Source organism: Phoenix dactylifera, unplaced genomic scaffold, assembly GCF_009389715.1.
Source record: "Phoenix dactylifera cultivar Barhee BC4 unplaced genomic scaffold, palm_55x_up_171113_PBpolish2nd_filt_p 000089F, whole genome shotgun sequence".
Classification (NCBI taxonomy): Eukaryota; Viridiplantae; Streptophyta; class Magnoliopsida; order Arecales; family Arecaceae; genus Phoenix; species Phoenix dactylifera.
Genome location: NW_024067678.1, coordinates 660,602 through 675,383, shown reverse-complemented (window position 1 = coordinate 675,383; position 14,782 = coordinate 660,602). Strand labels below are relative to the sequence as shown.

The window sequence follows — 14,782 nt, the reverse complement described above, 5'->3', positions numbered from 1 at the left end:
CTCGCGGTCAGAGCTCGAATTCCTTCCTCGGATGCTCTCAATCTTTCTTGGAGCACTTGACATTCGGCCTCGGAGGCCTGGTACCTTCGCCTCGGCGGCCAGATACCCTCGCCTGGGCCTCCTCATAACCACGCTGGCACCTCCGGGCCGCTCCCGGTAGTCTTGGACTATGTGCATCAGCATTTCCGTCTCGTGCAAATGCTGTAAAAGAGACGAAAAGAAAAGCATAAGGCGCTACGAGTAAAATTTTTTACAAATTACACAGATGAAAAATTTTACTTATCCGGACGGCGTTGCAGCGGGTAGCGTCCATGAAAGCATTATAGCTCATGGACTGTATCCTGGCCCGGTCGGCCAGAAGCAGCGCGACTCGAAAAACTTCGCGCGCCACTCGAGGATTGTCGAGGGCTGAATCGCCCTCGTATACCGACCAGACGGGTGCAAGGGGCACCCGTTCCTCCGAGCCTGATGGGCCGGAAGGTCAGCATCGGCTGGCCTAGGCGGAGCCGACCCCGAGGCTCCCTGACTGCTCCCGGCTCGGAGCTAGGGGCTGGGGTCGGACAAGCGGCCGATCTGACTGCCGCATCGCTGAAGCGGGGCGCGCAAGCGCGAGACCCGCAGGACTTCTCCCCTGGTCGGCAACTGAAGCATCCTGCCGACCAGGAACTTGCGCCAAGGGCACCGGGCATGGGAGCACCACCGAAGCTCCCCGGGAGCCCGAGCCCCTGGAATCCGCGCCCTCCCTCTGACCAGCATCGGGGTGCGCGGGGCGAGAAGGGCCCGCCTCGGAGTGCGCGGGCGAGAAGGACCCGCCTCGGCCACTGTTGTCACCGGGTCGTTGAGGTCGCCGAGACCTTCTGCTTCTTCCTCGGCTCGGTAGGCTCGCCCGAGAGCTCAGCCGCCCTCTTTTGGAAACGGGCGTAGAGGACCTCGCTCCTTGGTCACCATCTTTGCGATATCTGCAAGGGCGAGCAGGATTAGAACATTAGAACAGTAATAAAACGAAAAAGACACTGAAACTATCCTTACCGTGGGGACGTGCCGAGTTCAGGCCCACGTTCACTAAAGCGTCCTCACATATGAGGCCGTTCAAGCAAAATGCCGTCCCCGAGGCCGCGGATGGTGTCGATGATCCCCTGCTCACGTGGAGAAAGCTGGGGGGGTTTGTTGATAGACCTGAGCTGGGCCGGCCCCCACCTGGGGTCAAACCCCCAGGACCGTTCAGAACTTAGGAAGAAGAATTTCTTCTTCCAGTCATGAATGGACGACGGGGGCACCATGAAAAAGTGGCCGATCCGCCCGAAGGGCGATATAGAGCCACTCTCCGTCTCCCGGATTCGACTTAAAGATAAAAAGTCGCCGGAAAACGTTGACAGAAGTCGGTAATCCCGTGCAGTAAGCAACGAGTGACAGGAAAACCGATCACTGTCCTCCAAGCATTCGGAGCGAGTTGCGCCGGAAACCAGCTGGCATACCGTCAGCAACTCATTCACGAAGCCGTGAAGAGGAAATCGGAGGCCGGCCCAGAGTGATTCCAGATACACTCCAATCCGGCCTACCGGAGGATCGGTTACCCGATTCCTTCGCCTGGCGGGTTCCAAACGGAACCCGTGAAGAGGGAAAAAACCACTCTTCGGTCATTTCGACCTCCAGGACGCTCATGGTAGACTCAACCTCACTAGGGATAGAACCCATTATGAGGAAAAAAGAGGTTAAGAAAGAAAAAGGGGGACCTGAGGAAGACGCCGGAGAATAGAACTTCGACTGTGAAAGGCTGGAGGAAGAAAAGCTGGAAGAAGAAGGCAATAGAAGGGGACAGAGGGCCAGGGGAGGGTTTATATAAACCTCCCCAACGGCCCCGATCGGCAAAAAAGAAAAGCCGCATTCCCGTTGAGATGGACCACACGTGTCGGTCCAAAAGACAGAACGACGCATTTAATTAGGGCTAGCGCTTCGAACGCCGAAGCGCCCCATCGGATCGTGCGGCCCCATCATGAGCCCACGACGCGAGGACGCTTCGCAAAAGGTGTCCCAATAATGAGGCTTTTCGGGAAAGAAGAGACGCCGCCTATTAAAGGCATCTCGAAGCGTCCGATAATTCAAAATGCGCAATAAATTAAAATTTTCGGAATCCGTAATGACCCAACTAAAGCTACTTCCCACGCTCCAGCTGGTAGCCAACTGGAACTCGGAAGTCGGGGGTAGTGTTGGGGGAAAAACCCCAAGTCATACCGCCACGGAGGCGCTCGGCCAAAGAGCGCCGACCAGAAAGGCGCTCGGCCAAAGAGCGCCGACCAGAAAGATGTTCGGCCAAAAAGCGCCGACCAGGAAGGCGCCCGACCAGAGAGCACCGACCAGAGAGAGCGCCAAGAAGAGGCGCTCGACCAAAGGGCACCAACCAGAAGGGTGCTCGGCTAAGAGAGCGCCGATCCGAAAAGGACCAACCAAAGCACCAGGTAGGGACGCTCGGCTAAGAAAAGGCCGACCAAAGGACCGCCAATCAGGAAGACGCTCGCCCAAAGGGCGCCGACCAGAAATACTGACTAGAAGCGACCCGCCACAGGGCGCCCCGTCCGGGCGACCGGCTCGGCTCGGCACCCCTGCCGAGCCGATGCCTTAACCAAATGTTCAACTTCCGCCTAACCCTCTAAGCCTGAGGGACCTGACAACTCCACTACAACCTGCCGCTATCTCCAAGCTATCAAGGCATAAGATCTCCGTAGGTATTCGGCACGACCTGCCATTAATGCATTGAGACCCCCCCAAGTCTCCGATGCACTCAGTCATTTAATGAACACGGCTCAAGGCGATCTCCGGATCACTGAACCATCAAAGCGTATGGCTCTCCCTGACCGCCGTTCACTCGGTAATAAATGCACTTACCATCCACGGACCCCAGGCCCACCACGGCCGGCGGTTCAACCACTCCAACAGGTCCGATCGACCGTGACAACTCCCTGGTTCCGGTCTGATTCGGCCTTATTCTCCACTACGCCATTAATGGGCCAAATCGTGCCCAATTATCACAAAAGAGGACAAAATTCCCCTGTCACCTCCCAGGTAACACAATATCCCTCTATAAAAGGGAACCTGGGGGAAAGGAGGGAGGGGACCGGAGGATGAAAAAGAAACAGCACAGACACAATTGAGCTTAATATTCTCTTCATCTTCTCCACATATCTCTTGCTTGCTCTCTCTACATACTAGCCCCCTCTGACTTAAGCATCGGAGGGCCGGCGCCGGAAAAGCCCGGCCACCGGCTTTTTTGCAGGACTCACACCCTGCCAGGAGGACGCCACCAGCCGGCGCACCGCCGACCACCGTCCCTGCGGCGGAGCTCCTCCCACGGAGGACAGGACAGGACGCACTCTTCTCGCTCTCTCATCCCCACGGAGGACGCAGTCTGCCGGCGCACCGCCGTCCGCCCTCCCGGCAGCGGAGCTCCTCCTTCCCTGGTTTCGCGGCGGCCCCCGGGTCCAATTTCCAGCAACAATAGGTTTTGGGTGGTCGACCCCGTCGCATGAGCCATGGTCGGTTCCAAAACACATCACGAAGCTAGGCGCACGCTTTGGGCTACCATATCCTGGCCTTCGTGAGAGCTATGGTCGATTCTATGACCACGTCAGATTGGAAAAGGCACAACACGCGGGAGTTTTTATTTGGAGGAACTAGGCAAAAGAAAAGAAAAGAAAAGAAAAGAAAAGAAGAAGAAAAACACCCGGTGCTTCCTCCCCGAACGAATAGACTTCCATGCTTCATCTATAAAAAATTCTTTTAGTTAGGCTGGCAGAACGTTTGTCGCTCTGAAACCGAAGCTAACATATACGACCTATCAAAATCTTCCACGTATCCAAAAAATATAAAAAATTGAAATTCCTACAACCGGGTATCGGGATAGCACTGGATATCCGTCGCCGCCTCCTGCCAGCGCTCTCTCAACACCACCACCATCCGATGGGGCTCCTGTCCACCTGGCTCTCTCGCCTCGCCTCCCCTCACTCCTCCAAGTCCTTCTTCCACAGAGCCCGGGAACTCTCCCATCGCTTCAGAGGCCCTCGCTTCTCCGGAGCCCTGCCGTCCAGCGGCAAGGAGCGGCTCCTCTCCTGGTCCCGCTCCATCGTCCCCTTCGCGATTGTGGCCTCCGCCGGAGGAGCCCTCGCCCTCGAGCTCAGCTCCACCTCTTCCCTCGATCACCGGTCATAACACTTGCTCCTCCTCAATCGATTCTTTCTTTCTTTGACGAAATGGTTCCTTTGAATAATCATACGGATAGCCTGGGGAAACTGCCGTGAGTTCACCTGGAGGCGATTATAAATGTTCTCGATATGTCCCCCCATCGTCCGATGATTTCCTTAATTATTCTCGATAAAGAACTTTGCCAGGAATTATCCCATTATTCATGTACTATTCAAGGTTTCTTTGATTTATACATGAGTCATTCACGACTTATTCGATAAGCCTTTCGTAAATTGCTATCATTTATGGCTTTTCTATCTCCTGTGCTTTTCTCGTGAACAAATATACAAAGAATTCTATTGATTTTTAGTTTCTTAGTTTTTCTTAAGTTTTAATTATCGGATTTGCTTTCCAACTTCTAAAAAATTTTTCGTACTCTTTTCCCAAATTCAGAGTCTTTACCTTGCTGAACACCTTCCCACTTTTTTTAAAAATCTGGGAGGTTTGAATAAAATTATTTCCGAACTGGGATTTTGCAGCATTGAAGGGAAAGAACAGACTGGACTATTAGTTCAAGGACCTCACAAGGAGCTTCCAGAGGAGTTCATTAAAGAGCTAAAAGCTATTTTACAAGTAATCACATCATTCTTCCCTTTTTTAATTTTGTTGAGGTTTGGACATGAGAGTTTAGTGTTCTACTCAGCAATGACGATTGTGCAGGATAATATGACATTGGAATATGATGAGAGGCACTTCCATGGGAATCCACAGAACAGCTTCCATAGAGCTGTGAATATTCCTGATGTGATTGTCTATCCGAGGTACAGATCCTTTTTCCTTTGTCCCATATTTATTCATCACACAAATAGATACAATCTGTTACTTGTTAATTTTTCTTTCCAATTTGACTGATAATTGAAATTGTTTCCTCAATAGTGTTGATTCCTAAGATAAATAGGAGGTCAAAATCAAGCATATTGGAAGGCTTATACTACTTCACTCTTGAGACCACGGTCCACCGTACCGGGTCCGGTAGGCGTACCAGTTGCCTACCGGACCGGTATGGTTCCGGTTCGTACCGAAATCGGGCGGTACGAACCGGAAAGCTCTTCTCCGCCGGAGCTGGGGAAGAAGAAGAGAACGAGAGAGAGCGCGGGGAAGAGAGGGAGGGAGACCACCTGTGACCGCCATCAGAGAGCCGCGGAGGGGCGGCAGAGGCTGGTGGGGGGCGGCGGAGCCTGGCGAGGGGTGGGGGAACCCGCGGGGGCGCGGCGGAGGCTGCGGTGTTTTAATTTGGGGGTTTTAAGTGAAGTCAGCATATCCGTTGCCGACTTCACTTAAAAATTTGGGGACTTTACTTAAAACCTCCAAATTAAAAAGTCTCGGCCTCCGCGGGTTCCCCCGCCCTCCGCCGGGCTCCGCCCCCCACCGGTCTTCGACGCCCCTCCGCGGCTCTCCGATGGCGGACACAGGTGGTCTCCCTCCCTCTCTTTCCCGCGCTCTCTCTTTTTCTCTTCGTCTTCTTCGTCTTCTTCGTCTTCGGCCGGACCGGTTTGTACCGGCCCGTCCCCGGCCCATATGGGCCGGTTCGGCATACCATGCTTGAGACCATGGAAGTATACCTTTTCAAAATAAAAAAGGCCCCCTTCGGGACGTCTCTTTCGAATGAAGTCGAAAAATTATAGGCGGAGCCCCTCCTCCAGCCCTTTGCGCCCCTCTCCGATCCTCTGCGGTACTCTGCCGGCTGCTCGCTACCCTTCCTCTCTCTCTCTCCCTCCCTTCCCCTCTCTCTGTTTTCCGCTCTTTCTTTCCCCCTCTTCCCCTCTTTTACCGGTTTCTTGATTTAAAGGATGGAGTAGTTGTCACGCCCCAAACCAAGAGCATGACGGACGCCATATGCCTGTACGACGGACCGTATGGACATGCAAGGCTACAGATCATATCAAAGCAATGATAAATCTTAAAATTTTATTAATTAACAATTTATTCAAAATAATCTTACAATAGTTTCAATGTAACAAGTGCTAACACAAAACAAATATACTAACTGGTCTAACTAAAATGCAAGAAAAATTGAAATGCACTCCCCAAGTCCCGTACGATTGTACATTTGGATCTGAAAAATAAAAAAAAACATGATAGTGAGCTACACTGGCCCAGTAAGGAACATAATACCCCAGAGTGGGGTTAAAGCATGCCAGATATTTAATTAAAACACAAAATAATGTCTAGAAAATAAATCATCAATAAACATATTTTTTTTAAAATTTATTATCATTTCATAAAAAATTGATACCAGAATTCCAATATCAATAGGCTATGGCCACATTATCCAATGGCATGGGTTGCACAAAGTGCCAAAAACTACTATTATTAACTACTGATGGCCATAGTGTCCAAATACTACTATTCTAATCACTGATGGTGCGGTGTCGAAATCAATTTCTTACAGATTATAAGTCGACAGGGCTAACGAATAATCTCCATTGGGGCCAGATCATAACCATACTGAGAATACATACATACAAAATAAATTTTTGATAATTTGCACAATCACAATTTTCAGATTTCATAATATATAACATAATTTTTAAAATAATTGTTAACATGCGTGACTTATTTTACTAAGTACAAAATAAATATCATAATTTAATCAACTAATTATTAATTTTACAAAAATATTGGAAAAAAATACACTTTGAAGTTTTAGGTTACTTATCTCTTTTCGCTTTAAATCCTACTTCAGGCAAACGGGTTAGGTGCACCTATTTAATATCATTAAAATATTATTAATTTTAATATAATTTTAGAATTCAAAATTAAACACTTTGGTCTCATGCCCCTAGATCAGGTTGGACTAGTGACAATGTTCGACTATTCAGGTCGATCCAAGCCAGAAAGATTCAATGGGTTGGGTAAAGATCAAAAGTGGTCAAATCTAGCTGGGGCTGAAGTAATAGACGGTCAACTGCCCGGGTACCGTAGCTATTTAGGATTTTCAAACTAGGTCAACTTGGATCCGAGCTACAAGAAGAACATGATTTACACTAGGATCCCCGAGCTTGTTTAGAGGGAGAAAAAGGAAGGAGAGAATTTCAGCTCGGATCTGGATTTGATCTGATCCTGGTCTTGGGCTCGGTTTGAGTGGTTTGGGTAGACCATTAGGGAAAGTCTAAGCCCACTTAATTAAAAGGAGTCAGAGACTAATTTCTTTTTTTTTTTTTTGGTCCAAGATGAACGGACTCGACCCGCATGGATGAACATAGTCCAACAGAGTTCAAAAGGAATACGGACCATAATGGATGAACAGGGCCCAACAAGGCCCAAAAGGAATACAACCCACAATGAGCATAGTCCGACAGGGTGAACAGGGCCCAAACTCGGGCCACAATGGGCACGACCCGATAGGGTAAACAGGGCCTAAACCTTGCTCACAATGGGCACGACTCAATAGGGTGAACAGGGCCCAAACTCGGTCTACAATGGGCACGACGCAATAGGGCCCAAAATATCTGAACTGGGTCCAAATTTGGCCCACAATGGGCACGACCCAACAGAGCCCAAAATGGCTGAGCTAGGCCCAAACTTGCCCAACTTGTCCCACGATGGGCGTTCTTCATCCTGATGAGCAAGGAGGAAGAAGAAAAAGAAGGAAGAAAAGGAAGAGGAAAGGAGGTCCGGCGGTGGCCGGAGGTCGAAGTCCAGTCGACGGTCACTCGACCGCAGTGGCGGCCGGCGGCCGCTGCGGTGGCTGGCGAGAAAGAGGAAAAATGGAGAATATCCTTGGTTTGGGTCCGGCTTGAATTATCTAAGAATAGAAGAGCAAGGAGAAGGGGAGCTCATCGGCGACTGGCAGAGAGGAAGGATCACAGTCGAGGGTAGTAAGTCCGGCGGGCTAGCGGCGGCGGCGGCGCTTCCGACGACAAGGTGGATCTCAAAACAAGGAAAAAACAGGGAAGAGAGATCTCAGGTGGTGGTGCTTGGCCGGGGTGGCACGCCGGCCACTAGAGGAGGAGTGAGGAGATGGAGAAGGCTTGGAGGAGGATCAAGCAATAGAGGAGGAGGGTTTTTATAGGAAAAATTCGAATGGCTCACCGCTGCGATTCTTGCGGCGGTTGAGCATGATTGGCGGCCACTCAAGTGGCCACTGGGCTACTGTGAAACAGTCGCAAGGCTGCCGCGGAACGGCCATGGCGCCTCTGCTTCCGTTTGATTGCGATCTTCTGCTCTAGCTCTCAAGGAAACCTTGGGCTGAAGTCGGTTGGGACTGCTAGCTTCATCCCATTATTCTCACAACAGCCCCACTCCGCCACTGGTAAGGCTCAGTATGCTCCGAATCAGATGGTTCGGGATGGTTCCGCTGACGCTGGTTGTATTTGTTATACAATTAATAATGGTTTTGGCACCATAACTTATTTAGGAATGTTGGTATATCGAAACCTTGATAAAATTGTTCTCTCTCGCTATATATAGACACATAAACTTGTACATATTCATATACACATACATAATACACATCTACACGCATATCAATATGTTTGTATATATTAGTTCACACGTAAAGAATATGTATATGTGTATGTATGGAAGTCCATATAATGTATTTATGTATATTGCAGTGCAATTATGTGAACAAACAAATACAATGGGAGTGAGGTGAAATTGCTTGCACTATACAGTAAAAGTGTGGTTACTTGCATCATAAAGATAATGAATAATAACAAAGGAAAAAATATATATAGTAACAAATGGAGAAAACAATGATATAGTTGTTTGCACATTTAAAATTTACTTTGTTGACCAGGTTTTGGTGAATGTCAGTTGTTTGATAATAAAGAAAGGTTCTTTGTTGCCCTAAAGAAGAGAACTTATAGAAATGCCAAGTGATTTAATGAAAAGAATAATAAAATAGATCTTAGGGAGGACACTCGGATGGAAGAAAGAAAATTAACCAACATTCAATCTTAAAAAATCATATATCTTTAATATACAAGATGATTGAAAATAACCAAGAAGAATTCTAGAGCAAGTTGGGCTTCCACTTTAGAGGAGAAAGAGAAGAAAAGATAAACCATACAGTAAGTCAGTTCTCCACCCTAGAGAAGGATCTAATATTACATCTTACGCCTAAGATAAAAGGCTAAGGGAGCCTTGTTTCATGCCTAAATATCCATGGAGATAGTGGATAGATAGTCTAGAGAGTCCGAATGAAGACCTCTTCCACTTTTTGGGTAGTTCATTCTAGCAGTAGCTTGATAGTAGTTAATATGCTTCACTACATAACAATTCTTAATTCCTTATTATGATGCATGGAAACAATTATGTGACGTGGATATGACATGACGTAGACATGCTGGTATGAAAATTCCTACGTAAATGGAACATGAATATGGCATGAGTATGCCGATAAAAAAATATTTTTATATGCATATTACACGAAAATCATTATTTTTTGTTTAGTTTTTATGGGATTTCAAAGTTTTGGACTCTTCTCTACAAGGATCGCTGAATCGGTACCGGTCGGAGTATTGGTCAGCCACCGGACCGGTTTGGTATCGGTTTGGACCTAACCGAACTGGTACCACTGGTTCAGCCTGGTTCACGCATCCAAAAGCCTCAAAAAAATTTGGAACCGGTGCGAACGAACCGGTTTGCACCAGTTCCTAGCCGGTACGGGTCGGTATCGTTTTTTAACACCGAATTGGACCGGTCAGAGATCGAACCGGTTCGGTACGGGCTGAACCGGCCGTTACGGGCCGGTTGAGCATTCTTTGCTTCTCCATGCTCTTTTTGTAGGCTCTCTCTCTTGGTTAGGACACATAATGCTGAAGCTAAAGGGGATATGTTTACCTTAAAGACCATGGATTTTGGCATTGAACATTCATGACCATACTCAACTAATAAACAAAGAAAACCCAATAATAATCAGAAAATGTTGAAAGTATTCAAACGTGTACTTATCTTATCTGATAACCTTTCTTTTAGTAACAAATGGATACTTGAGGAAAGCACCGAGCATGGATAAAGTCATATCCATGGTGTATTGGTATCTGATATGTATCAAATATGGATGACTATTTTAGGGAAGTACGCGTGCTTCATTTCTTGAGATCTTAAAAGTGTTTCAAATATTTGATGAGCTGTTGATATTAATTTAGGTGCTTAACATTTTTTTGTCAACATTGGAGTTAGGTGATTCATAGTTTGTGTTTAGACATATGCAGAACTAAAATCTAATTTTCTTTCTTTTTAAAGAATAAAGTTATACTTTCTTTAAATGGAATTGCAGGTGGCATGATGATGTACAAAAGATTGTTATATCATGCAACAAATACAAGGTATCACTTGACATCCTTAATAAAGGGCTATGGAGGGCTATAAAGGGCCATCCTTAACTGCACCACCGAAAGCTTCACATTGAAGGATTAGACTTTCAGCTTAATGCTAACATGTTCTCTATCTTTATTCATCTTTTTTGCAAATGAATTTGATTAACTCTGGTTTGGTGCTTGCTGATTTGAACCATGAAACTGCGGTTATGTAAGGTTGTCTTGATTAAGTGCTTATGGGTACTTTTCTCTTTGAAAACAGGTTCCTATTACGCCATATGGTGGAGCTACCTCAGTAGAGGGTCAAACTTTAGCTCCTCAGGGAGGTCTATGCATTGACATGTCATTGATGAAAGTATGTATCGTAACCATTATTAAAAATGTACTATTATATGAATTTGTGGCTATAAAAAAGCAATGGATGTTTTATATTCTGTTTCTATTTTCATAAATTTTATAAATGATGTTCTATGTAGACATTTGGTTTTTTGATGGCACACAAAGATAAAGTCGCCAACTTTGAATTCCAAATGTATTCTTCTGCATAAACAGAATGATGAATTATATTAAATAAAGGTGTCCTACACGGGAAAGCAAATGATGGCTATGGTTCTTCTGAAATGAAAAATCCCCAAAGGAGGTTTCTTCTTCAGATATTGTGGCCCCTAACCCACTTTTGTCACCCATCTGTTGCTTGAGAAAAGCTAGTTGTTTTGTATTTGACTACATATGGCATCTCATCCCATAGATATTATTATAGGTCCGCAACCCATGCTGTCTCTCTCCTTGCTTCCCCTCATGAAGTCCTCTTGAAGTGCCCCTTTAATGCATTGTTCTCCTTGGAAGAGCTGACTTAATTGAATGAATGAAGGTCCTGTATCTTCTAAAACTTCTATAAAGTGCTCTCTTAGTACACGGTTTTCTTTGATAGCAACATTATTTATGAGTGTCATGGACCAACATGTCATTTCATATCTGACTATCCAAAAATGCTAACACCAGGGTTCATCGTAGCGCCTCGAACCGTCTAGTTTGGGGCGTACTAAGCCGTATCGAGGGCGGATCGGCATGGTTCCGCTCTCCATTTGAGATACTGATGAGAGCGGGTGAGAGAGAGAGAGAATGATAGAGACAAAAATAGAGTTTGGTGGAGGGAGGGAGGGAGAGAGAGGCAGATGGCTGGAGGATGCTGGCGGAGGGCCGTGGAGGGGCAAGGGGCTCCGTACTCTGGTTTTTCTAGTTCATTCAAATCAGAAGTTCTGGAGGGGCCCGCTTTTTTTTTTACTTTGAAGAAATTAAGTGCAATCGACAACCCCCTTGCCAATTTCACTTATTTTTTTTCAAAATAAAAATGACTATTTCGAATGAAATAGGAAAACCGGAGGGCGAATCCCTTCCTTCACCCCTGCCCGCCCCTTCGCGGCCCTTTGCTAGCCTCTTTCGGCCATCTGCCTCTCTCCCTTCTTCCCTCTCCCTCCGCCTCCCTCCCCCTTTCTCTCTTCCTCTCTCTCGTTCTCCCTCTCTCTTGCCCTCTCTGCTGTGTCGCTATGGGCCTTGGACAGAATAGCATAGGGGCATACTAAATCGTGATATTGGGCAACCGGTATAAGCCTTGTTACTGGCACAACAATCCTTGGCTGGAATGTTTGATGTATACCATATAGACACTTTATGCTTAGAACCACATTGATTTGGTGGCACTCTCATAGGAATTGAAGTACTAATATAGGTTGACACTTGACAATAGGTTAGTACCGCTAGGTGGCCCAACGCTTGGTATCCGGTGGTGGTGTCCCATATTGGCCTATGTCGAATAGGTGCAAGACTCAGCATAGTATTAAGCTGGGAGTGTTCAAACCCCCTTTTTTATCTCAACAATGTCTGAAAAGACATGTACCTTGGTTGTACTAATTGTTTTCAAGTGCATTCTAATATTTTTTTTAAATAAAGCTATTTTGGTAAATGTACTTTGATAACTCTCATAAAGTATCCGTTCGAGTTTCAATGAACATCGATCCACATTGCTTCCATTCTTTTGTTTTCTTGATCATAGTTTGTTTAATATGTTTGATACTCATTGAGCTGTGTAGCTCACTGACCTACTTGTTATGTTTTAGAGTGAAAGACTTGTTCGCTCAGTTCGCTAAAAGGTCTAAAATACTTTTGCTGTGCATATATTCTAGCCACTATTTCCGAAAGAAACTTAGTATTATTTTGGTGTGCAATAAAGTAAGGTGTGTTTGTATTGTAGTTGTTGTCCAAGGTATGCGAAGAGTGTTCGAATGTACTCACAAGTGTGTTCTAGTGAGATGTGTATTATAAGTAAATGATCTATAACTGGACCTTATTTGATTCAGGGCTGTGAGTTCTAAATGTTTAATTGGGATCATGGTATGTTGAACCTGCCCATACGGGCTGGTTCAGCTCGTACCGGACCAGTTACAACGGTGAAAAATGGTACCGCCTGTACCGGTCCGAACCGACCCGAACGAGCCCCGAACCGGCCCCCGTGCCGGCCCGAACCGGCTCGTACCGAACCGGTCCGGTGGCCGACCGGTGCGCTTGTCGGTACCGGTTCGACGATCCTTGATTTGGATGGGATTTTAGTTTGCTTTGTATAATCGAATGGCCATTCATGTTATGATTTCATGACTTGAAGTTTAATTTGAGAACTATGTGATTAATTGAATTGATTTCAGGCCATTGATTCATTGTAATTGTTGTCAAACATTCACACTTGACACTTGGCAGAGCCAGGTTCTTGATCATGGCATTCTTTGCATGCATAATGAACCAAACTCAGTTATAAATGGATTTTCATTACCCAAAGCTTCTAAATGTGCATTTTACATGGGAGACTCCTTCCTGGGTTTTCCCCTTAACATGACTCTTTTATTTTAGTTTGTATATTTTTTTTGTAGTTTTGGTCTGTTAAGTTTGTTGTTAGTTTCTTCCTGTTTCATTCTTTTAGGTTTCATGCTAAACACAATTTCAAATTTCATGAACAATTGATCTCATCTATAGGAAAGGATAAGAGAAAAAACATACTGAATCCCAATTTTCATGTGCAATGCAGAAAATTAAATCATTGCATGTTGAGGACATGGATGTAGTTGTTGAGCCAGGTGTTGGGTGGATTGAACTTAATGAGTATCTGAAGCCCTATGGCCTTTTCTTTCCACTGGATCCAGGCTAGTAAAAATTTCTCCGAGTTCCTCTTTGTAATGTTATTTAAAATTTCTGTCAGGCATGGGAATTGTTATATATTGAAATTGTTTTTGTTTGACATGGAGCCAACAGTGGATTTTATTTTATTTTATATAGATACACTAATTTACTTGATTTGACTTTCCATTTCCAGCCATATGCTGTATTACCAGTTAATGGTCCTCTTGATGCTGGTTCTCAGCTGTCGGCTCTGCTAACTATATGTATTAGGCACATGTTCTAGAGTTTAATACAGCATTCACTTTCAGTGAGAAAAGAAAAAATACAGCATTCACTATATGTGTAAGTTGTTATTACATGCCGGCCTTTCTTCCTTGCTCTATTTCTCTTGCTTTTTTCTTCACTACAACTTTTTGATTTGTAATCCATACGTGTCTTTTATGCATCTGCCAGCTTGTAAATCTTTGAACTGGTTTGTAATCCATACGTCTCTTTTGTGCATCTGCCGGCTTGTAAATCTTTGAACTCTTCTGCTTGCTTGGTGGACCTTGTTATAGGCTGGCAAGTTGACTAACACATTGCTTACATAGGAGCTGTTACATGAAGTTTTCCTCTAAGTGCATGCCTTGATTGCAACAAGGACTCCATTGACCTAGTCAGCTTGGAGTCGATTAATCTCTCTCATCACAATGGCATTCAGGTCAAAAAAGAGAGAGAAGGAAATATTCAATTCAACAATTTTTCCTCTGAAAAAGATGGCAGCTCCATCGTTTCATTTCATTAAAAGCAAAATAAAAACCATGACCAGGTCAGCAATAAATCTGACCAATGATAGTCACCAGTTATGTCATATAATAAAAAACCCTGGAAACACCCAAACATTACCAATACGTCAAAAACACATATCATCAATCAATGTTCTATAAAAAACAGAGACAATCCCTAAAATTTAATCAATTGTTAATTTATCATAAGATGATGTTGTAAACTACTTAGCTGTCAATATTTTTAATTTAAAGTATGAGAATATCTTCATGGTGAGGATGCTGATATGAAATTTAGATGTCTTTCTTTTGATTGACTTGCTCCAATATGACGAGGAAAGCACT

The 14,782-nt window shown here is 45.3% G+C and overlaps 1 protein-coding gene across 10 annotated transcripts in view; it reads left to right on the top strand.

Moving 5' to 3' along the window:
* Positions 1 to 3,789: 3,789 nt before the first annotated feature.
* The window catches only part of LOC103713540 (D-lactate dehydrogenase [cytochrome], mitochondrial), a 106,937-nt gene continuing 95,944 nt past the window's right edge, over positions 3,790 to 14,782 (top strand). For 2 of the 10 annotated variants that reach the window (XM_039116363.1, XM_039116365.1), the window contains exons 1-6: positions 3,792 to 4,196; positions 4,716 to 4,809; positions 4,897 to 4,997; positions 10,466 to 10,514; positions 10,768 to 10,860; positions 13,582 to 13,696. In XM_039116363.1, coding sequence (XP_038972291.1) covers positions 3,955 to 4,196; positions 4,716 to 4,809; positions 4,897 to 4,997; positions 10,466 to 10,514; positions 10,768 to 10,860; positions 13,582 to 13,696 — 694 coding nt within the window. In that variant the 5' untranslated portion in view covers positions 3,792 to 3,954. Of the gene's footprint in view, positions 4,197 to 4,715; positions 4,810 to 4,896; positions 4,998 to 10,465; positions 10,515 to 10,767; positions 10,861 to 13,581; positions 13,697 to 14,782 lie in introns of all 10 variants that reach the window. The other 8 variants (XM_039116364.1, XM_039116372.1, XM_039116366.1 and 5 more) reach the window with 8 other exon arrangements.